This window comes from Ranitomeya variabilis, chromosome 1 (assembly GCF_051348905.1).
Source record: "Ranitomeya variabilis isolate aRanVar5 chromosome 1, aRanVar5.hap1, whole genome shotgun sequence".
In the NCBI taxonomy this organism is placed as follows: Eukaryota; Metazoa; Chordata; class Amphibia; order Anura; family Dendrobatidae; genus Ranitomeya; species Ranitomeya variabilis.
In genome coordinates, this window is record NC_135232.1 from 1,165,470,321 (window position 1) to 1,165,497,548 (window position 27,228).

The 27,228-nt window shown below is 46.2% G+C and overlaps 1 protein-coding gene across 4 annotated transcripts in view; it reads right to left on the minus strand.

Annotated features, from left to right (window-relative positions):
- The window catches only part of RTKN (rhotekin), a 154,184-nt gene that overhangs the window by 114,004 nt on the left and 12,952 nt on the right, over positions 1–27,228 (minus strand). For 2 of the 4 annotated variants that reach the window (XM_077280455.1, XM_077280454.1), the window contains exons 1-2: positions 6,332–6,406; positions 3,448–3,587 (exon numbers count right to left, since the gene is read on the minus strand). The exons of the other annotated variants lie outside the window; for them this stretch is intronic. In XM_077280455.1, the coding sequence (XP_077136570.1) occupies positions 3,448–3,570 (123 nt within the window). In that variant the 5' untranslated portion in view covers positions 3,571–3,587; positions 6,332–6,406. Of the gene's footprint in view, positions 1–3,447; positions 3,588–6,331; positions 6,407–27,228 lie in introns of those variants that run through there. 4 annotated transcript variants of the gene reach the window in all.

The following is a 27,228-nucleotide window of genomic DNA, read 5'->3' on the forward strand; positions in this document are numbered from 1 at the left end:
TGGCGAGGTCCAGCAGCAGACATCACCAGCTAATGGTGAGGTGCAGCAGCGGACATCATCACCAGCTGATGGCGAGGTGCAGCAGCGGACATCATCACCAGCTGATGGCGAGGTACAGCAGCGGACATCATCACCAGCTGATGGCGAGGTGCAGCAGCAGACATCATCACCAGCTGATGGTGAGGTCCAGCAGCAGACATCACCAGCTGATGGCGAGGTGCAGCAGCAGACATCCTCACCAGCTAATGGTGAGGTGCAGCAGCAGACATTATCAGCAGCTGATGGCGAGGTGCAGCAGCAGACATCACCAATAGATGGCGAGGTGCAGCAGCAGACATCACCAGCTGATGGCGAGGTGCAGCAGCAGACATCACCAGCTGATGGTGAGGTCCAGCAGCAGACATCACCAGCTGATGGCGAGGTGCAGCAGCAGACATTATCACCAGCTGATGACGAGGTGCAGCAGCTGACATCATCACCAGCTGATGGTGAGGTGCAGCAGCGGACATCATCACCAGCTGATGGCGAGGTGCAGCAGCAGACATCATCACCAGCTAATCGTGAGGTGCAGCAGCGGACATCATCACCAGCTGATGGCGAGGTGCAGCAGCTGACATCATCACCAGCTGATGGTGAGGTGCAGCAGCGGACATCATCACCAGCTGATGGCGAGGTGCAGCAGCAGACATCATCACCAGCTAATCGTGAGGTGCAGCAGCGGACATCATCACCAGCTGATGGCGAGGTGCAGCAGCGGACATCATCACCAGCTGATGGCGAGGTCCAGCAGCAGACATCATCACCAGCTAATGGTGAGGTGCAGCAGCGGACATCATCACCAGCTGATGGCGAGGTGCAGCAGCGGACATCATCACCATCTGATGGCGAGGTACAGCAGCGGACATCATCACCAGCTGATGGCGAGGTGCAGCAGCAGACATCATCACCAGCTGATGGTGAGGTCCAGCAGCAGACATCACCAGCTGATGGCGAGGTGCAGCAGCAGACATCCTCTCCAGCTAATGGTGAGGTGCAGCAGCAGACATTATCACCAGCTGATGGCGAGGTGCAGCAGCAGACATCACCAATAGATGGCGAGGTGCAGCAGCAGACATCACCAGCTGATGGCGAGGTGCAGCAGCAGACATCACCAGCTGATGGTGAGGTCCAGCAGCAGACATCACCAGCTGATGACGAGGTGCAGCAGCTGACATCATCACCAGCTGATGGTGAGGTGCAGCAGCGGACATCATCACCAGCTGATGGCGAGGTGCAGCAGCAGACATTATCACCAGCTGATGGCGAGGTCCAGCAGCAGACATCATCACCAGCTAATGGTGAGGTGCAGCAACGGACATCATCACCAGCTGATGGCGAGGTGCAGCAGCGGACATCATCACCAGCTGATGGCGAGGTGCAGCAGCGGACATCATCACCAGCTGATGGCGAGGTCCAGCAGCAGACATCATCACCAGCTGATGGCGAGGTGCAGCAGCAGACATCATCACCAGCTAATGGTGAGGTGCAGCAGCGGACATCATCACCAGCTGATGGCGAGGTGCAGCAGCGGACATCATCACCAGCTGATGGCGAGGTCCAGCAGCAGACATCACCAGCTAATGGTGAGGTGCAGCAGCGGACATCATCACCAGCTGATGGCGAGGTGCAGCAGCGGACATCATCACCAGCTGATGGCGAGGTACAGCAGCGGACATCATCACCAGCTGATGGCGAGGTGCAGCAGCAGACATCATCACCAGCTGATGGTGAGGTCCAGCAGCAGACATCACCAGCTGATGGCGAGGTGCAGCAGCAGACATCCTCACCAGCTAATGGTGAGGTGCAGCAGCAGACATTATCAGCAGCTGATGGCGAGGTGCAGCAGCAGACATCACCAATAGATGGCGAGGTGCAGCAGCAGACATCACCAGCTGATGGCGAGGTGCAGCAGCAGACATCACCAGCTGATGGTGAGGTCCAGCAGCAGACATCACCAGCTGATGGCGAGGTGCAGCAGCAGACATTATCACCAGCTGATGACGAGGTGCAGCAGCTGACATCATCACCAGCTGATGGTGAGGTGCAGCAGCGGACATCATCACCAGCTGATGGCGAGGTGCAGCAGCAGACATCATCACCAGCTAATCGTGAGGTGCAGCAGCGGACATCATCACCAGCTGATGGCGAGGTGCAGCAGCTGACATCATCACCAGCTGATGGTGAGGTGCAGCAGCGGACATCATCACCAGCTGATGGCGAGGTGCAGCAGCAGACATCATCACCAGCTAATCGTGAGGTGCAGCAGCGGACATCATCACCAGCTGATGGCGAGGTGCAGCAGCGGACATCATCACCAGCTGATGGCGAGGTCCAGCAGCAGACATCATCACCAGCTAATGGTGAGGTGCAGCAGCGGACATCATCACCAGCTGATGGCGAGGTGCAGCAGCGGACATCATCACCATCTGATGGCGAGGTACAGCAGCGGACATCATCACCAGCTGATGGCGAGGTGCAGCAGCAGACATCATCACCAGCTGATGGTGAGGTCCAGCAGCAGACATCACCAGCTGATGGCGAGGTGCAGCAGCAGACATCCTCTCCAGCTAATGGTGAGGTGCAGCAGCAGACATTATCACCAGCTGATGGCGAGGTGCAGCAGCAGACATCACCAATAGATGGCGAGGTGCAGCAGCAGACATCACCAGCTGATGGCGAGGTGCAGCAGCAGACATCACCAGCTGATGGTGAGGTCCAGCAGCAGACATCACCAGCTGATGACGAGGTGCAGCAGCTGACATCATCACCAGCTGATGGTGAGGTGCAGCAGCGGACATCATCACCAGCTGATGGCGAGGTGCAGCAGCAGACATTATCACCAGCTGATGGCGAGGTCCAGCAGCAGACATCATCACCAGCTAATGGTGAGGTGCAGCAACGGACATCATCACCAGCTGATGGCGAGGTGCAGCAGCGGACATCATCACCAGCTGATGGCGAGGTGCAGCAGCGGACATCATCACCAGCTGATGGCGAGGTGCAGCAGCAGACATCACCAGCTGATGGCGAGGTGCAGCAGCAGACATCCTCACCAGCTGATGGCGAGGTGCAGCAGCAGACATTATCACCAGCTGATGGTGAGGTGCAGCAGCGGACATCAGAGGATGAACAAGGTCACAACCTAGTCCTGCACACACAGCTGACTGCGACCAGTGTAGGCAATGCTCCGGCTGATATCCTGCCCTGACACCGTGTACAGTACATAGATCTATACTGCTGCTGTGTAGGATTCTCCAAGCTGAGACACTGTAACGAGACCTCAGCTGTGTGAGGACTACGTCAGTAGGCCTGGCATATATAACGTATATTATACACAGGGCCCCATTGGTGCGGGCCGTCACATACCGTGGGCTACATATGGGTGCGATATATAGCGCGGGCGGTTACCTGCAGGCTGAGGGCGATCTGCCGGATGTACAACATGTTCAGGTCCTGTAGGATCCACAACTTCTCCTCCATATCTGACCACAGGTCCGGGGGCTCCCATGGGCGACCTCTGTCCTGCGCCATCACCACACCCCGAGTCCCTGCAAGTAGGATCTGTCACCCCAACACCGGAGCCCAGAGGGGAGGCCTGCACCCCAGAGCTACATGGAGGGCAGGTTGTTATACAGGGGATCGACAGGACAACGTTATACAGAGGGGCCGAGCACAAAAAGTACACAGCATAGTACACCGCTATACTGAGTCCGGAGCGTTATACCGGGAGCAGGAGATTATAGTGTTATAATGAGTCCGGAGCGTTATACCGGGAGCAGGAGATTACAGTGTTATAATGAGTCCGGAGCATTATACCGGGAGCAGGAGATTATAGTGTTATAATGAGTCCGGAGCGTTATACCGGGAGCAGGAGATTATAGTGTTATAATGAGTCCGGAGCGTTATACAGAGAGCAGGAGATTATAGTGTTATAATGAGTCCGGAGCGTTATACCGGGAGCAGGAGATTATAGTGTTATAATGAGTCCGGAGCGTTATACCGGGAGCAGGAGATTATAGTGTTATAATGAGTCCGGAGCGTTATACCGGGAGCAGGAGATTATAGTGTTATAATGAGTCCGGAGCATTATACCGGGAGCAGGAGATTACAGTGTTATAATGAGTCCGGAGCATTATACCGGGAGCAGGAGATTATAGTGTTATAATGAGTCCGGAGCGTTATACAGAGAGCAGGAGATTATAGTGTTATAATGAGTCCAGAGCGTTATACCGGGAGCAGGAGATTATAGTGTTATAATGAGTCCGGAGCGTTATACAGAGAGCAGGAGATTATAGTGTTATAATGAGTCCGGAGCATTATACCGGGAGCAGGAGATTATAGTGTTATAATGAGTCCGGAGCGTTATACCGGGAGCAGGAGATTATAGTGTTATAATGAGTCTGGAGCGTTATACCGGGAGCAGGAGATTATAGTGTTATAATGAGTCTGGAGCGTTATACAGAGAGCAGGAGATTATAGTGTTATAATGAGTCCGGAGCGTTATACCGGGAGCAGGAGATTATAGTGTTATAATGAGTCTGGAGCGTTATACCGGGAGCAGGAGATTATAGTGTTATAATGAGTCCGGAGCGTTATACCGGGAGCAGGAGATTATAGTGTTATAATGAGTCCGGAGCGTTATACCGGGAGCAGGAGATTATAGTGTTATAATGAGTCCGGAGCGTTATACCGGGAGCAGGAGATTATAGTGTTATAATGAGTCCGGAGCGTTATACCGGGAGCAGGAGATTATAGTGTTATAATGAGTCCGGAGCGTTATACAGAGAGCAGGAGATTATAGTGTTATAATGAGTCCGGAGCATTATACCGGGAGCAGGAGATTATAGTGTTATAATGAGTCCGGAGCGTTATACCGGGAGCAGGAGATTATAGTGTTATAATGAGTCCGGAGCGTTATACCGGGAGCAGGAGATTATAGTGTTATAATGAGTCCGGAGCATTATACCGGGAGCAGGAGATTATAGTGTTATACTGAGTCCGGAGCGTTATACCGGGAGCAGGAGATTATAGTGTTATAATGAGTCCGGAGCATTATACCGGGAGCAGGAGATTATAGTGTTATAATGAGTCCGGAGCGTTATACCGGGAGCAGGAGATTATAGTGTTATAATGAGTCCGGAGCGTTATACCGGGAGCAGGAGATTATAGTGTTATAATGAGTCTGGAGCGTTATACCGGGAGCAGGAGATTATAGTGTTATAATGAGTCCGGAGCGTTATACCGGGAGCAGGAGATTATAGTGTTATAATGAGTCCGGAGCGTTATACCGGGAGCAGGAGATTATAGTGTTATAATGAGTCCGGAGCGTTTTACCGGGAGCAGGAGATTATAGTGTTATAATGAGTCCGGAGCGTTATACCGGGAGCAGGAGATTATAGTGTTATAATGAGTCCGGAGCGTTATACCGGGAGCAGGAGATTATAGTGTTATAATGAGTCCGGAGCGTTATACAGAGAGCAGGAGATTATAGTGTTATAATGAGTCCGGAGCGTTATACAGAGAGCAGGAGATTATAGTGTTATAATGAGTCCGGAGCATTATACCGGGAGCAGGAGATTATAGTGTTATAATGAGTCCGGAGCGTTATACAGAGAGCAGGAGATTATAGTGTTATAATGAGTCCGGAGCATTATACCGGGAGCAGGAAATTATAGTGTTATAATGAGTCCGGAGCATTATACCGGGAGCAGGAGATTATAGTGTTATAATGAGTCCGGAGCGTTATACAGAGAGCAGGAGATTATAGTGTTATAATGAGTCCGGAGCATTATACCGGGAGCAGGAAATTATAGTGTTATAATGAGTCCGGAGCATTATACCGGGAGCAGGAGATTATAGTGTTATAATGAGTCCGGAGCGTTATACAGAGAGCAGGAGATTATAGTGTTATAATGAGTCCGGAGCATTATACCGGGAGCAGGAGATTATAGTGTTATAATGAGTCCGGAGCGTTATACCGGGAGCAGGAGATTATAGTGTTATAATGAGTCCGGAGTGTTATACAGAGAGCAGGAGATTATAGTGTTATAATGAGTCCGGAGCGTTATATCAGGAGCAGCAGATTATAGTGTTATGAGTCCGGAGCGTTATACCGGGAGCAGGAGATTATAGTGTTATAATGAGTCCGGAGCGTTATACCGGGAGCAGGAGATTATAGTGTTATAATGAGTCCGGAGCGTTATACCGGGAGCAGATTAGTGTTATAATGACTTTATCTGGGGGGCACTGACCAGGGTGCGGGGTGTTATTTCGGGGTCCCCTATATACACACATATGAGGTCCCGCTTGCTGCTGTCCCGTCCACGTCCTTCTCCTCTTCTCTTCCTCTCCAGCACTTTCCTTCCGCCTCTTGCCTGTCCCTCCTGCTCAAAGACCACCATTCATAGCCGACCTCCCCTCCCCCAGCCCTAGGTTAACCCCTCACACACCGCACGCCTTCACTTACATCCTACAGTATATACAGTATACAGCCCGTCATATCCCAAATGCTGAATATTACCAGGAACGTCAAGAGTAATAGGAGGAGTAATATATATATATATATATATATATATATATATATACATACTGTATATATATATATATATATATATATATATATATATATATATATATATACTGTATATATATACACACGGAAGAATAAGAGGAGTGTATGTATATATATATATATATATACACACACGCACACATACACTGCTCAAAAAAAGGGAACACTTAAACAACAGAATAGAACTCTGAGTGAATCAAACTTCTGTGAAATCAAACTGTCCACTTAGGAAGCAACACTGATTGACAATCAATATCACATGCTGTATGGAATAGACAACAGATGGAGATTATTGGTAATTATCAGGACCCCCTCAATAAAGGAGCGGTTCTGCAGGTGAGGACCACAGACCACATCTCAGGACCAATGCTTTCTGATGTTTTGGTCACTTTTGAATGTTGGTTGTGCTTTCACACTCGTGGTAGCATGAGACGGACTCTACAATGCACACAAGTGGCTCAGGTAGTGCAGCTCATCCAGGATGGCACATCAATGCGAGCTGTGGCAAGAAGGTTTGCTGTGTCTGTCAGTGTAGTGTCCAGAGGCTGGAGGTGCTACCAGGAGATAGGCCAGTACACCAGGAGACGTGGAGGGGGCCGTAGGAGGGCAACAACCCAGCAGCAGGACCGCTACCTCAGCCTTTGTGCAAGGAGGAACAGGAGGAGCACTGCCTGAGCCCTGCAAAATGACCTCCAGCAGGCCACAAATGTGCATATGTGTGCACAAAAGGTTAGAACCCGACTCCATGAGGATGGCCTGACTGCCCGATGTCCACAGATGGAGGTTGTGCTCTCAGCCCAACACCGTGCAGGACGCTTGGCATTTGCCACAGAACACCAAGATTGGCAAATTCACACTGGCGCCCTGTGCTCTTCACAGATGAGAGCAGGTTCACACTGAGCACATGTGACAGACATGACAGAGTCTGGAGATGAGATGCCGTGGAAAGTGGTCTGCTGCCTGCAACATCCTCCAGCATGACCGGTTTGGCAGTGGGTCAGTAATGGTGTGGGGTGCCATTTTTTTGGAGGGCCGCACAGCCCTCCATGTGCTCGCCAGAGGTAGCCTGACTGCCATTAGGTACCGAGATGAGATCCTCAGACCCCTTGTGAGACCATATGCTGGTGCGGTTGGCCCTGGGTTCCTCCTAATGCAGGACAATGCCAGACCTCATGTGGCTGGAGTGTCAGCAGTTCCTGCAAGATGAAGGCATTGAAGCTATGGACTGGCCCGCCCGTTCCTGCAATAGGAGGGGATATACAGAGTAATAGGAGGGGATACACAGAGTAATAGGAGGGGATACACAGAGTAATAGGAGGGGATACACAGAGTAATAGGAGGGGATATACAGAGTAATAGGAGGGGATACACAGAGTAATAGGAGGGGATATACAGAGTAATAGGAGGAGATACACAGAGTAATAGGAGGGGATATACAGAGTAATAGGAGAGGATATACAGAGTAATAGGAGGGGATATACAGAGTAATAGGAGGGGATACACAGAGTAATAGGAGGGGATACACAGAGTAATAGGAGGGGATATACAGAGTAATAGGAGGGGATATACAGAGTAATAGGAGAGGATATACAGAGTAATAGGAGGGGATATACAGAGTAATAGGAGGGGATACACAGAGTAATAGGAGGGGATACACAGAGTAATAGTAGGGGATATACAGAGTAATAGGAGGGGATATACAGAGTAATAGGAGGGGATATACAGAGTAATAGGAGGAGATACACAGAGTAATAGGAGGGGATATACAGAGTAATAGGAGGGGATACACAGAGTAATAGGAGGGGATACACAGAGTAATAGTAGGGGATATACAGAGTAATAGGAGGGGATATACAGAGTAATAGGAGGGGATATACAGAGTAATAGGAGGAGATACACAGAGTAATAGGAGGGGATATACAGAGTAATAGGAGGGGATACACAGAGTAATAGGAGGGGATATACAGAGTAATAGGAGGGGATATACAGAGTAATAGGAGGGGATATACAGAGTAATAGGAGAGGATACACAGAGTAATAGGAGGGGATACACAGAGTAATAGGAGGGGATACACAGAGTAATAGGAGGGGATATACAGAGTAATAGGAGGGGATATACAGAGTAATAGGAGAGGATATACAGAGTAATAGGAGGGGATACACAGAGTAATAGGAGGGGATATACAGAGTAATAGGAGGGGATACACAGAGTAATAGGAGGGGATATACAGAGTAATAGGAGGGGATATACAGAGTAATAGGAGGGGATATACAGAGTAATAGGAGGGGATACACAGAGTAATAGGAGGGGATACACAGAGTAATAGGAGGGGATATACAGAGTAATAGGAGGGGATACACAGAGTAATAGGAGGGGATATACAGAGTAATAGGAGGGGATATACAGAGTAATAGGAGGGGATATACAGAGTAATAGGAGGGGATATACAGAGTAATAGGAGAGGATACACAGAGTAATAGGAGGGGATATACAGAGTAATAGGAGGGGATACACAGAGTAATAGGAGGGGATATACAGAGTAATAGGAGGGGATATACAGAGTAATAGGAGGGGATACACAGAGTAATAGGAGGGGATACACAGAGTAATAGGAGGGGATATACAGAGTAATAGGAGGGGATACACAGAGTAATAGAAGGGGATATACAGAGTAATAGGAGGGGATACACAGAGTAATAGGAGGGGATACACAGAGTAATAGGAGGGGATACACAGAGTAATAGGAGGGGATACACAGAGTAATAGGAGGGGATACACAGAGTAATAGGAGGGGATACACAGAGTAATAGGAGGGGATACACAGAGTAATAGGAGAGGATATACAGAGTAATAGGAGGGGATACACAGAGTAATAGGAGGGGATATACAGAGTAATAGGAGGGGATATACAGAGTAATAGGAGGGGATACACAGAGTAATAGGAGGGGATATACAGAGTAATAGGAGGGGATATACAGAGTAATAGGAGGGGATATACAGAGTAATAGGAGGGGATACACAGAGTAATAGGAGGGGATACACAGAGTAATAGGAGGGGATACACAGAGTAATAGGAGGGGATACACAGAGTAATAGGAGGGGATACACAGAGTAATAGGAGGGGATACACAGAGTAATAGGAGGGGATACACAGAGTAATAGGAGGGGATATACAGAGTAATAGGAGGGGATACACAGAGTAATAGGAGGGGATACACAGAGTAATAGGAGGGGATATACAGAGTAATAGGAGGGGATACACAGAGTAATAGGAGGGGATACACAGAGTAATAGGAGGGGATACACAGAGTAATAGGAGGGGATATACAGAGTAATAGGAGGGGATATACAGAGTAATAGGAGGGGATACACAGAGTAATAGGAGGGGATACACAGAGTAATAGGAGGGGATACACAGAGTAATAGGAGGGGATACACAGAGTAATAGGAGAGGATACACAGAGTAATAGGAGGGGATATACAGAGTAATAGGAGGGGATACACAGAGTAATAGGAGGGGATATACAGAGTAATAGGAGGGGATATACAGAGTAATAGGATGGGATATACAGAGTAATAGGAGGGGATATACAGAGTAATAGGAGGGGATATACAGAGTAATAGGAGGGGATACACAGAGTAATAGGAGGGGATACACAGAGTAATAGGAGGGGATACACAGAGTAATAGGAGGGGATATACAGAGTAATAGGAGGGGATATACAGAGTAATAGGAGGGGATATACAGAGTAATAGGAGGGGATACACAGAGTAATAGGAGGGGATATACAGAGTAATAGGAGGGGATACACAGAGTAATAGGAGAGGATATACAGAGTAATAGGAGAGGATATACAGAGTAATAGGAGGGGATACACAGAGTAATAGGAGGGGATATACAGAGTAATAGGAGGGGATACACAGAGTAATAGGAGAGGATATACAGAGTAATAGGAGAGGATATACAGAGTAATAGGAGGGGATACACAGAGTAATAGGAGGGGATATACAGAGTAATAGGAGGGGATACACAGAGTAATAGGAGGGGATACACAGAGTAATAGGAGGGGATATACAGAGTATTAGTTATGACTGAGCGCTGCTCCCACACAATAAGCTCTGGCTTCGGACTGCACCAGAAACCTTTGTGTGAAATCCGCTTTTTGTACCACAGGAGACCTGTTGTTGATTTTGTGGGTGGAGAGAGATCTCACAGTCCTCCATCCATTTAACTACCAGGGTTGGCTTCTATTTTAGTGGGGTCAGTCGGGGGTTTTGCTAGAGATTAGTGATGAGTGAATATACTCGTTACAGGAGATTTCCCAGCATGCTCGGGGGTCCTCAGAGTATTTTTTAGTGCTCGGAGATTTAGTTTTTTAGCAGCTGAATGATTTACATCTGTTAGCCAGCTTGATTACATGTGGGGATTCCCTAGCAACCAGGCAACCCCCACATGTACTTATGCTGTCTAATAGATGTAAATCATTCAGCTGAGGTGAGAATAACTAAATCTCCGCGCACTAAAAAATACTCAGAGGACCCCCGAGCGTGCTCGAGAAATCTCGTGTAACGAGTATATTCGCTCATCACTACTAGTGATCTTAAGTTAGGAACAGCCTTCCTATAATAGTAACCTAGAACAACCACCTGTTTTTGGTCTTTAGGCCAGGCTGTGATGGTATTTACCTTCCCGGGCTCCGGCTTCAGTGTCCCATTTATTGCTCCATTGTCATGCCAATCTGATACTTTGCATGGACAATGGCAGGTGGAATTCTTCCTGCTCGGCCATGGATTCATATGACATGAAAGATGTAATGACTGCAGACCGCTCCTAAGCTTCCTTGGATGTCGGGGTCTGCCAGCACCCCCCATTCAAATCATTATTGTTAGATACTGGGCACTGGCCATCGAGAACTCATCTATACAAGGTATCGTGTACGCATCGGAGGCAGTGATGGCATTTACATTGACAAGCCCAAGGGTAACAATGTTCTGACCTTCTGACTTTCAGGCTCCGTATCTCACCACTGCTGCTTAGAACGTGAGATTGCCATCATTTTATATTGGACAGTGGGGACAATCCAGCACCTCTACTTCATGGTCATTGAATCACTTCTTCACCAATCTCTATATATGCTTCGGGACGTTGTCCAGCAGGACTCAGAGATTTGGAAAGAAGTGGTGACACTACGTCATCTATTTCATTCCCATATTCAAGTGCATGAAGTAGCTTATCTTGTAGGACACTCACCTACAGCTCAGCATTGAGACCACCATCGATCCTGGTCAAGTATCCGTCTTTGGCAGTGAAACAACCTCATATCATCAGGCTTTCCCCACTAAACTTGACAGTTCCTTTAATTTATCGGCACTTTAGCTTCTTTTTCCTTGGTTTCCTCCAGACCCATTTGCACCCATCAGACTCTAGTCTATTGACTTTAATTTCATAGCTCCAAATCACCCGTTCCAAATCTTCTACTGTCCAGTTTTCGTACTGTACTTTTTTGCAAACTCAAGCGGAGGCTTCATATGATGATATTGAAGTTGAGGCTTCTTCACCCTTTTTTCGGGCCACCAGACTTGTGTAATGTGCACTGCAGGATGCTTGCATGGACGTCTGTGATCTCAATATTATGAAGCATACGAGCCGTCTCCACTGCCGTGTTTCCAGAACTGATGGACCTTGTGATTAGCCAACTTGTTGACTCCGATATTTTGCCTGTATTCCTACAACTGTCAGGGCAGTAACATGATGCAGTTTGGCAGTTTTCTTGGCCAGGAGACAGCTATCGATGAGCTGGATGAGGCAGTTTCTCTTTTCTTGGGAATATTCATGGCTGCTCCCCGATTCGGACCAGTGACTTCTCACTTGGGAGTCATCCTAATAACACACTGAGCTATTAGGAAATGCGAGAACAGGTTGTGATTTGCAGTATTCAGGAAGAAAAAGATATTTCCACCACCAGGAGCAAAACCGTAACAATAAAGTGACCTGACGAGAACCTGCAGAACTAATCATATGCTAAATAGCTGCAAGTCACACATATGTATGAGAGAATAGATGATGTCTATAAAATGATGGAAGTCTCACGATCAAAGAAGAAGTGGATGGTGAGACATTGAGCCTGAACGTCAAAAGTTCAAAACATTGTTACCCTTTTGCTTGTCAGTGTAGACTCCTGTAGTCCACAAAGAACTAGGTTGCCCAGTTCTTCTTGAGAATTAGACTTAGCATCTTGTGTAATTCTGCGTTTTGGGAGAAAGGTCCCCAGCGTCCACATGGTAGACAGCTACCTGGGACCTTAGAGATTAAAGTGGCTCGGAGGGGATGTAGTGTATCATGCAGCTGGGCCTTCTGGTCCACAAATAGCTGAGAGTTGAACTGGGCCTTCAATGGCAGCCTTGACATCCACAAGAGCATCTATCTTCTCCCTTCTCTGGTAACCTGCGCACTGGCGGGGCACAGGCATCCTTGTCATTATGGCCCTTCATCATATTCACATGGAAGGCTTTTTGCTTCTCCCTGGCTTGGAACACAGTGACCACATAATTATTATCACTGAGAATTGTATCAGTCCTTCCAAGCAGCTGGCAGCTAATATTGGGTCATGGGGACCAGTACCCATACCTTCTGACCTATTTTGGAACCTCACTCTCGGCATGGCGGTCCTGCCACTACTTCTAGCTGAATGGGGCCTGCACCATGTTCTCCTGCACCAATCCAGACCAATTTTTTTCTCAGAATTGCATGACATTGTCCACCACAGATTTTCACAGCTCTCCTTCCCAGGATTCCTTTACCAGATTGAGGGGTCCCCGTACACATCAGCCATCCAGGACCTCAAATGGTGGAGAACCCGGTGGAGGCCTGTGATACCGCTCGGTAAGAGTCAGGTGTAGGAGGTACCGTTCCCAATCACGCCTTTGAGACTCGATCAATGTCTTGAGCATTTTATTTCCCAGTAAATCTTTCAAAGAGACGATTAGTCTATGGATGATAGGGAATACTAGGAACACCGCATCAAGTGGGACATAATCTGGGTCCCCTGATGAGTGAGCATCTCCTTGAGAAATCCTACACATGAAAATATATTTATCGGGGCATTGGCCACCTTGTCTGCCCTAAAGGAGGACAGTGCTATGGCCTCTGGGTACCAAATAGCATAATCTACCCCTGTGAGGGTGAAAAACGTCTCCAAACTGCTAGGTAGGGCTAGAGGCCCAGTAATGTCCACAGTAATCCTCTGGAAGGGCTCATCAATGATAGAAAATGAAGTAAAAGGGCTTTGGGCAGATGCTCCAATTTCCCCTCCTTTAGGCAGGTGATACATGAATAGCAGTAGTTGGCCATTTAAATGCCCAATAAATGTTGTGGAAGAGTCTTGTTTTCATGTTGAATGGCCCTAAATGTCCAGCTAGGGGAATCTCATGGACAAACCTTGGTAATTGCTCCTGAAACTGGTAAGGCGCAATGAGTTTTCATTCATTTAGCTAGACCTCGTTAAGCATTCCAGGGAATAATCCTCCAATACATCCTCTCCTGATCCCGGTATATCTACTTCCTGTCAGAGTCATCAGGGTTCTTGTCAGCCAGGTCTTGTCAGGTTTCTCTCAGCTGACCTCTCTATGTGGAGCCGCTAAGAACTCCTGGTTCTGAATGACTTGGGGGGAGAAGTTAATGTGACTCTCACAGGGGGCTCCCTTTCCTCCCCATAGGTTAGAGGTGAGGGTCCGGGTAGCATATTATGGGCCCTCTGGCTGAGGGCCATCTGTCACGCACAGTGTAGGAAAGGCTAAGTGCAACATGAAAGGAACCCAACACTAGGGAAGGGGGCAGTGGAGACCCCTAGGCAGATCTAACGTCACCTTGTCTGCCCTAAACGTCCTTATATAGGTTCTGCACCTATCGGCGAGCAGAAACCTAATCTCTGCCTTAGGCTAGTTTCACACATCAGTTTTTTGTTTTCAGGCTAAATCCGGCTAATTTGTAAAAAAAACGGATCCGACGTAAAGTGTGAAAAACTGATGCGCCACATCCGTTTTCGCCGGAAACCACTATTTGGACGGATCCGGAAAAAAAATGGATGAAACGTCTGGCCATCAGGCACAATCCGGCGCTAATACAACTCTATGGGGAAAAAAACGTATCCGTTTTTTCCAAAAATTGCCAGATTGTGCCTGAAACAAAAAGCCTGATGTGTGAAAGTAGCCTTACCCTAGCGATAAGCACCTTATAGGGAAGGACAGGATTAGCACTAGTCAATTCCCACTACCACTAAAGACAGCTGGCGTAGACAAACAAGGGGAACACTTATCTTGAGAAGACTCAGAAATATAACACAGACGTCCTCCAGCAAATCCAAAGAGGAAGATAGCTCCAAGTCTCAACAAGAGGAAATGGAAATATCACCGGCAACACCCAGCAGTAGGCTGGGAGTCTATAACACTCAGGTCCAGGTGTGTCAGTTAGAGGCGGAGAAAAGTTGCCAATGGGTCAAAGAGTCAGAAGGGTTAAGAAGGAGTCTGCAAAGCCAAACGCAGAGACCTTCTGCAGCCAGATGCAATGGGACTGTCTGCAGCCCCTGACACACCGGTGACACCACCGCAGATATGTATGGGGCCCTTGGCTGGCTGGGTCACCCTGAAGCTATACGAGGATGGCCTCATCATAAAACATCTGTAGGGTATTATCGGTTCCCAGACTATTACATGTTGCCTTATTAATGTCAGACAAGGTTAGGATATTAGCCGATCCTACCTGATGACACCTCACCGCAACATTATCAGACATCTTCACGGTAGAGCAGGGTGAGCACAGATCACAATATTATGCATTACCACAGAGACTGGTAAAGTACGGAGATACCAACCCTCCCAGATCGCCACAACCCTTCCAGCACCCCAGTCACGGTAAATCCGTGCCAACAGCAAAACAGAGTGTGGGTGATGAGGATGAGGAGGATGATGGTGGTGTGGATAGTGATGATGATGATGGAGGTCTAGATAGTGATGATGAGGATGATAGTGTGGAGAGTGATAATGAGGATGATGGTGAGGATAGTAATGATGGTGTGGATACTTTATAGTTATGATGATGGTGTGGATAGTGATGATGATGATGATGTTGATAGTGATGATGATGGTGTAATCATTGATGATTATGGTGGTGAGGATAGTGAAGGTTAACCCCTTTCTGACCTTGGACGGGATAGTACGTCCGATAGCAGTATCCCCCGCACTGATGTGGGCTCTGGCAGTGAACCAGCATCAAAGCAACATGTGCCCGCAATAGCGGCGGGTGGAATCGCGATTCACCCACCGTTATTAACTAGTTAAATGCCGCTGTCAAAATCTGACAGGGGCATTTAACTAGTGCTTCCGGCCAGATATGCGGGCATCGCTGACCCCCGTCACGTGATCGGGGGTCAGCGATGCGTCGGCATAACAACCAGAGGTCTATTGAAGACCTCTATGGTTGTTGATGCCGGATTGCTGTGAGCGCCACCCTGTGGTCGGCGCTTATAGCAAGCCTGGAATTAAGCTACATAGGAGCGATCTAATGATCGCAGCTATGTAGCAGAGCCGATCGAGTTGTGCCAGCTTCTAGCTATTGAAGCATGGCAAAAGTAAAAAAAAAATGTTGTAAAAAATATGAAAAAAATAAAAAAAATATATAAAAGTTTAAATCACCCCCCTTTCACCCCATTCAAAATAAAACAATTAAAAAAAATCAAACCTACACATATTTGGTATCGCCGTGTTCAGAATCGCCCGATCTATCAATAAAAAAAAAGCATTAACCTAATCGCTAAACGGCGTAGCGAGAAAAAAATTAAAACCGCCAGAATTAGGATTTTTGGTTGCCGTGACATTGCATTAAAATTCAATAACGGGCGATCAAAAGATGTTATCTATACGAAAATGGTATCATTAAAAATGTCACCTCAGTGCACGAAAAATAAGCCCTCACCCAACCAGAGATCACGAAAAATGGAGAGGCTACGAGTATCGGAAAATGGCGCAATTTGTTTGTTTTTTTTTAGCAAAGTTTGGAATTTTTTTGCACCACTTAGATAAAAAATGAACCTAGTCATGTTTGGTGTCTATGAACTCGTAATGACCTGGAGAATCATAATATCGGGTCAGTTTTAGCATTTAGTGAACCTAGCAAAAAAGCCAAGCAAAAAACAAGTGTGGGATTACACTTTTTTGCAATTTCACCGCACTTGGAAATTTTTTCCCATTTTCTAGTACAAGACATGCTAAAACCAATGATGTCATTCAAAAGTACAACTTGTCCCGCAAAAAATAAGCCCTCACATGGCCAAATTGACAGAAAAATAAAAAAGTTATGGTTCTGGGAAGGAGGGTAGCGAAAAACGAAAACGAAAAAATGAAAATACCCTGGGTCATGAAGGGGTTAAGATGGTGTGGATAGTGATGATGATAGTATGGATAGTAATGTTCATGGTATGGATAGTAATGATGGTGACGTGGATAGTGAAGATGATGATAATGAGGATAGTGATGGTGAGCATAGTAACAATAATGGTGGTATGGATAGTGATGATAATGGTGTAAACAGTGATGATCATGGTGGTGAGGATAGTGTGATTAAGATGGTGTGGATAGTGAAGATGATGATAATGAGGATAGTGATGGTGGTGTGAATAGTAACACTAATGGTGGTATGGATACTGATGATGGTGTGGATTCTAATGATGATGTTGATAGTAATGATGATGGTGGTATGGATAGTGAAGATTAAGATGGTGTGACTAGTGATGATGATGGTAATGTGGAAAGTAATGATGATGGTGTGGATAGTGATGATGATGATGATGGTGTGTGTCAGGAAAAGCCATTTTTCTAGTTTATGAAACTCACAACTCTCTGGTGCCCCCTTACCCTCAGGTCAGTCAGGGAACTGCACCTAGGATAAGTAGTCGACGGAGAGGCTGCCCTGTCACGTGCTGGTTATCGAGGCACTCTGCAGTGAGGGTGGTATATATATCACCAGTCCCAGGCAAATATATAAACCTCCGGTCCATCACTGCCAGGATCCCCCAATAACACCAGAACGCTATGCTGCCACCAGTTCCTCGTTAGATATAAGCCGATCTGTTACCAAGCTTATATCCGGCCAGAAACCAACCCCAGGAAGCGTGAATTTGTGTGGAGTGCATGTCGGTTCGATCAAAGAGCCAATAGAATGAAGCTAGCACATTAATAAGTTTACTCCAGAAAAAAATCGGCAGTGTTTACAAAAATACAAAAGATATTACAACAGAGACAAAATACAATATGTCCAAACAGTTTGAAAATACAAGGGATAAAGGTAGAAACTTACTAAATCTTAGTCACTGGTATGACGTGTTGATAAAGGGGAGGAGGGTTACCTAAGAACTGATTCAGTTCCCAGCATGGTGTCTGTCTCTCTGGCTCTGAATGCCTCCCAAAATGGACATTCCTGTTTTATGGTTCAGCCATAAACTTATGGACTCCCACTTTGGCTGACCTCACATGTGGTCCGATTCCTGGGAGATACCCCTATTTTAGAAAGTTATCAAAACTCCTTTTTTCATATCTTTGGCCAACGATATTGACATTTTTTTCCCCTGTGATTTTACCGTTCTTTAGCATCGAAACACGGAATGTCTGTGATTTACTGGTGGGCAGAATTTCATTTCCCAGGATTCCAACGGCCCTAAATGCCGTAAAATGCTGCCATGCGTAGCCCTAATTGCCCAGATCCTGGAAGTCTAATTTTCATGTTTCTAGGATTAATGTGTGTTATTGAACGTTGACTTTAAGTGTTATGCCTAGAAGACAAAGGGGAAGGAAACACATTCTGCTCTCTGCTAGCTGGCAGAGCCATAAACTCACAGTCCAGAATGACCATTGGGTGGAAGGAAGGGGGGAGCGGAAATTCACACAGAGGATGAGCAAGGGGCTGCAAGAAGGATTTTGGCTTTACAGAAACCATTGGTGGGAGGAGTAGCAGGCAGCTCTGACTGTGTAACCTGAACAATGGAAAATAATTCATATTCTCCTGACAGTGTGGATAGCGATCATGGTGTGAATAGTGATGATGCTGGTGTGGATAGTAATGATGATGTGGATAGCAATGATGGTGTGTATAGTAATGATGATGGTGTGGATAGTGGTTATGTTGATGGTGTGGATAGTAATGATGGTGTGGATAGTGAGGATGATGATGATGATGAGTGTGGAGACAAGCATTGTATCTGAATTAACCAGACAACTATAATTAGCAAGCCAAGAAGAATTGACTTTTTATCTGTATGTTGTCTTTTAAATTAAATGTTGATTTCTGGTTGTTCGTGAGACTTGTGTTTGTGCGAGCCTGTTATATGACTTGTAAGCAGATATTTGATATACCAGTGATATCTTTGATGATTAGTGTGGTTACTGATATACTAATTACGCATTGTTTAAGCAAGAAAAACCAAACAAAGGAATACTTAATTGTGGCAAAACAATCGTGTACTCAGTGATTCAATATGCATATGAAGTAATCAATAGTCTACTGCCACCAGAAGAGCTAGGACTTAAGATACAATTATGGACAGTCGGAAAAAATATCAAGAGACACAAAACAAAAAACTGGAAACCGACCATGAAGTCCAAAATATCGTATTAGAAAATCAGGATAAATTTATTACCGTAGATTACGTATAATCAGGTAAAATAGCGGAAAAACAACAATGTAGATAACAGAACCAAGTTGTAAAAATGGTCAATAAAAAGACATGTAAAAAATCTTTAGGAAACAAGGACGCATATCCAGAATAGTAAAACTGAACATATAAGTGCCAAATTGTCAGATAATTTGATACATGTGTACATACATGCATAAAGAGGGGTATACCATAAATATAGAAGTGAAAAAATAAACAAACAAAACAAATAGATATAAAAATTGATGAAAATAAAAAGTGAAAAAAGAAAAATCAACATGAAGCGAAAAGAAATGGGCGAGTAATGATTGCTTAAATAAATAACGTGCAAGTGCAACATGACAACAGTAGGTGTCACCATAAACCCATATTGATTGCAAGTGTATAAATCCTACTTGAATGATAAAATCCTCTATTTGGAATTTGGGCGCAAGTGACAGTATAAATAGGTAAACTGAGAAGGAACACATAAGAGTATATGGAATTTAGTACAAAAGTAAAATATAACACACTGATTATGCTGTTCTCAGTACCCTGGATGGCGTCCTCCCCAACGCGCGTTTCGGCATGCTGCCTTTGTCAGGCATTGTCTAAGCAAGATAGGTTGTTGACTTGTTGGAGGAGGAAAAACTATGCAAATAGATTATATAATCAACCAAGGCAACTTGGTTGTCACAATTCTTCCCCTTATCTGTCATGCTGGATTGAAGAACACTTGTTAGACACAAAAAGAGGTGATAGCCTCTATGAGAGAGCGAGAGGCAGAGATTCTGCCAAGACATACAAACATCCAGGGGCTCCTACAGGACTGCTGTCAATACATCATGGTTCCATCACGAGGGACACAGATCTATCATTCAACAGGAAACAACCTAGGAGACCGAGGCCTGGTTGGAAGAATACAGATCTGCTCCATTGATCATCACTGAACCATGGTTAAGTTTGGAAAAAGCCAGGATTGGGACCCGCTGATCACCTGGCTCCATGGAGATGATCGGAGAAGCCAGGTTGTGACCCACGGGTCAACTGACCTTGTACCTCAATGAACTGTCATCCCCCTACGCTTGTCGTTACCTCCTCTATGTGTGTGTGCCAGAGGTGGGGTAACCGATCCTGGAAGATGAAGCCAGGTTGTGACCCTCGGGTCAACTGGCCTTGTACCTCAATGGACTGTCATCTTCCTACGCTTGTCATTACCTCCTCTATGTGTGTGCCACAGGTGGGGTAACCGACCCTGGAAGATGAAGCCAGGTTGTGACCCTCGGGTCAACTGGCCTTGTACCTCAATAGACTCATCTTCCTACGCTTGTCGTTACCTCCTCTGTGTGTGTGCTACAGGTGGGGTAACCGACCCTGGAAGATGAAGCCAGGTTGTGGCCATCGGGTCAACTGGCCTTGTACCTCAATGGACTGTCATCTTCCTACGCTTGTCATTACCTCCTCTATGTGTGTGCCACAGGTGGGGTAACCGACCCTGGAAGATGAAGCCAGGTTGTGACCCTCGGGTCAACTGGCCTTGTACCTCAATAGACTCATCTTCCTACGCTTGTCGTTACCTCCTCTGTGTGTGTGCTACAGGTGGGGTAACCGACCCTGGAAGATGAAGCCAGGTTGTGGCCATCGGGTCAACTGGCCTTGTACCTCAATGGACTGTCATCTTCCTACGCTTGTCGTTACCTCCTGTCTGTGCGTGTAACAGGTGGGGTAGCCGACCCTGGGAGCTCTGAAGTAACAGCTGCCATTATCCCAGCAAGTCAGCGGAAGGGTGAGACTGTAATTTTGCACCATCTTGGGTATTTTGCTGGGACTGTTCTACTGGTTATTTGCCTGTCTTGTGGCTCAATAAAGCATTGCCACACAGTTACCCTCACCCTGTCTTGTCTGAGTAGAGTTATGCCCACGTTAAAGGGGGAGTGGGCATTTGGTGGGACGATCCCTGGTCCGCCGACCCTCCGCGTCTCAACAATGAGGATGCTGATGATGGTGTGGATAGTGATGATGGTGGTGTGGATAGTGCAGATTAAATTGTGAGACTAGTGATGATGATAATGTGGAAAGTGATGATGATCATGGTGCGGATAGTGATGATGATGATAGTGTGGATAGTTATAATTATGATGGTGTGGATAGTGATGATGATAGCATGGATAGTGAAGGTGATGGTGACGATAGTGATGATGATGTTGTGGATTGTGATAATGGTGTGGATAGAGCTGATGATGTGGATTGTAATGATGATGATGGTGTAGATAGTGATGATGATGATGGTGTGGATAGTGCGATTGTGGATTGTGGATAGAGATGATGGTGATATTGGTGTGGATAGCGATGATAATGGTGTAAATAGTGATGACGATGGTGTGGATAGTGATGATGGGGTGGTTAGTGATGTTTAAGATGGTTTGGATAGTGAAGATAATTTGGATAGTGAAGAGGATTATGGGGTGGATAGTGATGATAATGATGGTGTGGATAGTGATGATGGTATGGATTGAGATGATGATGATGATGGGGTGGATAGTGATGATGATGGCATGGATAGTGATGATATTAATGGTGTGGATAGTAATGATGATGATGTGGATAGTAATGATGATGATAGTAATGATGATGATGATGTGGATAGTAATGATGGTGGTGTGGATAGTGAAGATTAATATGGTGTGACTAGTGATCATGATTATGTGGAAAGTGATGATGATAGTGATGATGATGCTGCTGATGATGGTGTGCAAAGTGATGTTGGTGTGGATTGTTACGATGATGATGTGAAAAGTGATTATGATGGTGTGAATAGTGATGATGGTGTAGATCGTGATGATGAAGATGGTGTGGATACTGATGATGGTGTGAATACTGATGAGGATAGTGCAGATAGTTATAATTATGGTGGTGTGGATAGTGATGATGATGATATGGATAGTGATAATGGTGTGGATAGTGATTATGTTGTGGATACTGATAATGGTGTGGATAGAGCTGATTATGTGGATAGTAATGATGATGATGGTGTGAATAGTGATGTTGTGGATAGAGATGATGGTGATATTGATGAGGATAGCGATGATGATGGTGTGGGTAGCGATGACGAAGGTGTGGATAGTGATGATGATAGTGTGGGTAGTGCTGAGGATATTGGGGTGGATAGTGATGATGGGGTGGTTAGTGATGTTGAAGATGGTTTGGATAGCAAAGATGATTATGGGGTGGATAGTGATAATGATGATGGTGTGGATAGAGATGATGGTGTGGATAGTTTTGATGCTGATGATTGTGTGGATAGTGATGATGGTGTGGATAGTAATGATGGTGTGGATAGTGATGATCTGGATGTGAATAGTGAGGATGATGGTGTGGATAGTGAACATTAAGAGATTAAGATGGTGTAACTAGTGATGATGATGATAATGTGGAAAGTGATGATGACAATGGTATGGATAGTAATGATGCTGATGGTGTTAATAGTTATGATGATGGTGTGGATAGTGATGATGGTGTGGAAGGTGATGATGGTGTGGAAGGTGATGATGGTGTGGATAGCGATGATAGTGCGGATGATGGTGGTTTGGGCAGGCAGAGGGTGAGCAGGGAGGTGGTAGTACCCCTCTCTAGTGGGGGTAGTAGTGATCTCACTGCTGGAGAATGTCAGGTGGGTGGAGGAGCCGTTGTGTGTACACAGGTGTGTGATATGGAGAAATACTCAGACTGATGGAGAGGAAGTAACAGGAATAACCGGAGTGTGATGTGTGGGCGACAAGCTGCAGCAGGCCCCACAACTACGAGGAGCTCGAGCTCCAACACCGGGACAAGACCCGACTAGAGAAGTCAAATCTGGAATCTGAGGGAGACGCCACAATGCGCCATTGTAGGTACCTTCTATCCTGGCGGTACTGTACAATACAGAGGCTTATGGAGTGCACAAGTACATCCTACACAGACAACAAAAGCACAGCGCCAACATGAGCCCAGTGTTAGGAATGGTGGCTCTGTGCTCCCACCTGCGAATGGATCAAGTCCGGTCACCAGCGCCGCCATTGTCCTGCTGGAGCTACCACGCATGCAGGGAGACCACCCCATTCTTACGGAGCGTTGAGTTCTGGCAAACAACAAATAGGACTAAATAACTGTAAACTTCAGTGTGCATAACTATTCACCCCCCTGAAGTCAGTACTTTATAGAGCCTCCTCTTGTGGCAGCTACAGCTGCAGTCACTTTGGATAAGTCTCTATGAGCTTTACACATCTGGCCACTGGGATTTTGCCCATTCCTCAAGGCAAATCTGCTCCAGCTCCTGCATGTTAGATGGGTTCCTCTAATAAACAGAGATCTTCACGTCTGACCACTGATTCTTCATTGGATTAAGGTCTGGGCTTAGTCTAGGCCACTCCTAAACATTTACAAGTTTCCCCTTAAACCACTTGAGTTTGGGCCATTGCCTTGTTGGAAGGAGAACCTCTGTCCCAGGCTCAAATCACTGCCAAACAGGATTTGCTCAAGAACATCTGTATTTCACACCATCCATCTTTCCCTCGACTCAGGACATTTGTCTTGTCCCTGCTGGTGAAAAAAATTCATCATGACACCACCATGTTTCACTGTGGGGAAGATGTTTTGGGGGTGATGAGCCGTGTTTGTTTGACGCCAAACATAGCATTTACCTTGGTGGCCAAAAAGTTCAATTTTGGTCTCATCTAACAGCACCTTCCTCCATACATTTGGGGAGTCTCCCATGTCTTTTGACAAACTCAAATCGTGCCATACAATTGTGTGTGTAAATAAAGGCTATTTTTCTGCCCACTCATCCATAAAGGCCACCTATATGGAGAGTAGAACTTATCGTGGTTGTTTTAACAGATACTCCAATCTCTGCTTGGGAACTCTGAAGCTCCTTCAGGCTTACCTTTGGTCTCTGCGCTGCCTCTCTGATTAATGTCCTCCTAACCTGATTTGGTAGTGCTATTCTGGCATGATGTTATTCTGTACAATTTTCATATTAATAAATGATAACATTTTGGAAAATATCCTCTTGACCCTTCTTTTGTGGCCTTTCATACCCAATTAGGGTTTGTTGTGTGATATTTAGTACTGATGCATCACACAGAAATCAGATTACAAAAATATTTAAATACAGGTTATAATGTAAGAATATAGATAAAAATCCAAGGGGATGAATACTTTTGCAATCCACTGTACGCTCAATAGTGGATGATTTTTTTAAGGCTATGGGGCAAATTTATGACGAACTGGACCGGGTGGCGTTAGCTGGCGTTGTGTCAGTGAGACCTCACTGCAGAGGACTACTGCTCCCAGTTTCGTAGGTGGGCCATAGAAACTGGGTGGAACAATGTCGTTCTTCATAGTATTTTCCTGTCTGAGCTTAACAACCATATTGAAGATATGCTAGTGCACCACTCTCCTCCCTCGCCTTTGGAGACCGCCATGAAATGAGTAGTGGGACATGATCGGACAAGACGGGAGAGATGTCGGGAGAAATTGTCCCTTGGGCGTAGTTCATCCATACCCTCCTCCGGTCTTGAGGCTGAGTGAGAACCCAGGCAGCTTGATGGACTTGGTACTTCTCGGGAGTTAAGACAGCGAAGATGGCATCAGCGACAGAGTCTTCTACGCCGTTCCTCGCATCACCTGATTCGGGAGTGTCCACGTCTAGAGCCGGCGGGAACCGACTGCGCCTAGTTGGGGTCGGAGATCCCCAGCTGGGTACGCAGGTATTACTAGTATTGCTGTCACGTTTAGCGGTATGTTGTGAATTCTGTTTGTGGGCTCCCCCGGTGGTGTTTTATGGTATTGCCACTTATTTGCCTTCTTCTATCCTTGATCACCTGTTGCCACCCATTAGGGGAGTTTCCTATTTAAGGCTGCTTGGCTGCTGGTCTGATGCCGGCCAACAATGTATCAGTAGCATTCTGTTGCATTCTCCTGCCTCAAGTTCCAGTTCAGCTAAGTTGAATTTTGTTCCTAGTTAATGCTAGTTTTGTCCAGCTATCTGCAATGTGACTCTCTGCAGCTGAAGCTCTCGTGGACTGAAATTGCCACTCCAGTGGCATGAGTTGTCACTGGAGTTTTAAAGTAATTTCAGGATGGTGTTTTTGAGTAGAGTTTTGAAGTTGACCGTGAAGTAACTCTTTCCTGTACTTCTGCTATCTAGAAAGCGGACCTCACTGTGCTAAATCTGCTGTTCATCCTACGTATGTCTTTTCCTCTTGACTCACCGTCAATATTTGTGGGGGCCTGCTATCTCCTTTTGGGGTTCATCTCTGGAGGTAAGGCAGGCCTGTATATTCCTCTGATAGGGGTAGTTAGATCTCCGGCTGGCGCGTGGTGTCTAGGGCATCGTAGGAAACACTCCCCGGCTACTTCCAGTGTTGTGTCAGGTTCAGGTCACGGTCACTTTAGTTTCCATCACCCGAGAGCTAGTCCGTTTGTTATTTTTGATTTCCCTGCCATTGGGAAAATCATAACAGCGGTAAGTCTGGAGGGCTATGCCTTTGTTGATTGTGGGGCTGAGATTCCTTTTTTGAATGCTGCAGTGACCATGGAGTTAAATGCTCCTCTTGCACAGAGTATTGAGCATCGTGAAGCAGAACCAGTGTCTATCTCCACAAGTTGGCTGCACAAGGAAGAGGCATGCCTTTTTTATTTTACAGGATTTTCTAACCTCTGTGGCGTTAGGTCTCCCTTGGCTCCGCACCTATAATCCTATTATTGACTGGTAAATGCGGATATTGTTAAGTGGTCCTCGAACTGCCAATCCATTTGCATTATCAGGCCACCTCAGGTAGAAGGTTCCATCTCCCAGGTCTCTTGGTATGTGGCAGAGCTCAGACAGGTGCTCTCTGAAAAGGTCTCCCAGAAATTAGCTCAATATAGAAGTTAGAACTGTTTCAGGCAGCACGGTGGCGCAGTGGTTAGCACTGCAGCCTTGCAGCACTGGAGTCCTGGGTTCAAATCCCACCAAGGACAACATCTGCAAGGAGTCTGTATGTTCTCTCCATGTTTGCATGGGTTTCCTCCCACATTCCAAAGACATACTGATAGAGATTCTAGATTGTGAGCCCCATCGGGGACAGCGATGATAATGTGTGTAAAGCGCTGCAGAATATGTTAGCGCTATATAAAAATAAAGATTATTATTATTTCATCCAGCTTATTAAGGAGTCAAAGTTGCCTAAGGGCAAAATGTTTAGCCTGTCTGAACCTGAGAGGAAAGCCATGAGGAAGTATATTCTGGCAAATTTTACAAATGGGTTTATCCGCCCTTCTAAACCCCCGGTTGGAGCATAGTGTTATGACCCCAGTGGACAGGGTCTCAGAGGAACGTGTAAGTCTGCGAGATTCAAAAATCCAGCTCATAGGGCTGTGGTAACTGGGTTGACCAAATAGCTACTCCTAACGCCAACACTAGAAGTAGCCGGGGATCATGCCTACGGTGATCGCTAGATGACTCGCGCCAGCCGGAGAATCTAACTACCCCTAGGAGAAGAAAACAAAGACCTCTCTTGCCTCCAGAGAAAGGGACCCCAAAGCAAGATACAAGCCCCCCACAAATAATAACGGTGAGGTAAGAGGAAATGACAAACACAGAAATGAACCAGGTTCAGCAAAGAGAGGCCAGCTTACTAATAGCAGAATATAGCAAGATAACTTATCTGGTCAACAAAAACCCTATAAAAATCCACGCTGGAGATTCAAGAACCCCCGAACCGTCTAACGGTCCGGGGGGAGAACACCAGCCCCCTAGAGCTTCCAGCAAAGGTCAGGATACAGATTGGAACAAGCTGGACAAAAATACCAAACAAAACAAAAGCAAAAAGCAAGGAAGAAGACTTAGCTTGAAATACAGGAACCAGGATCATAGGACAAGAGCACAACAGATTAGCTCTGATTACAACGATGCC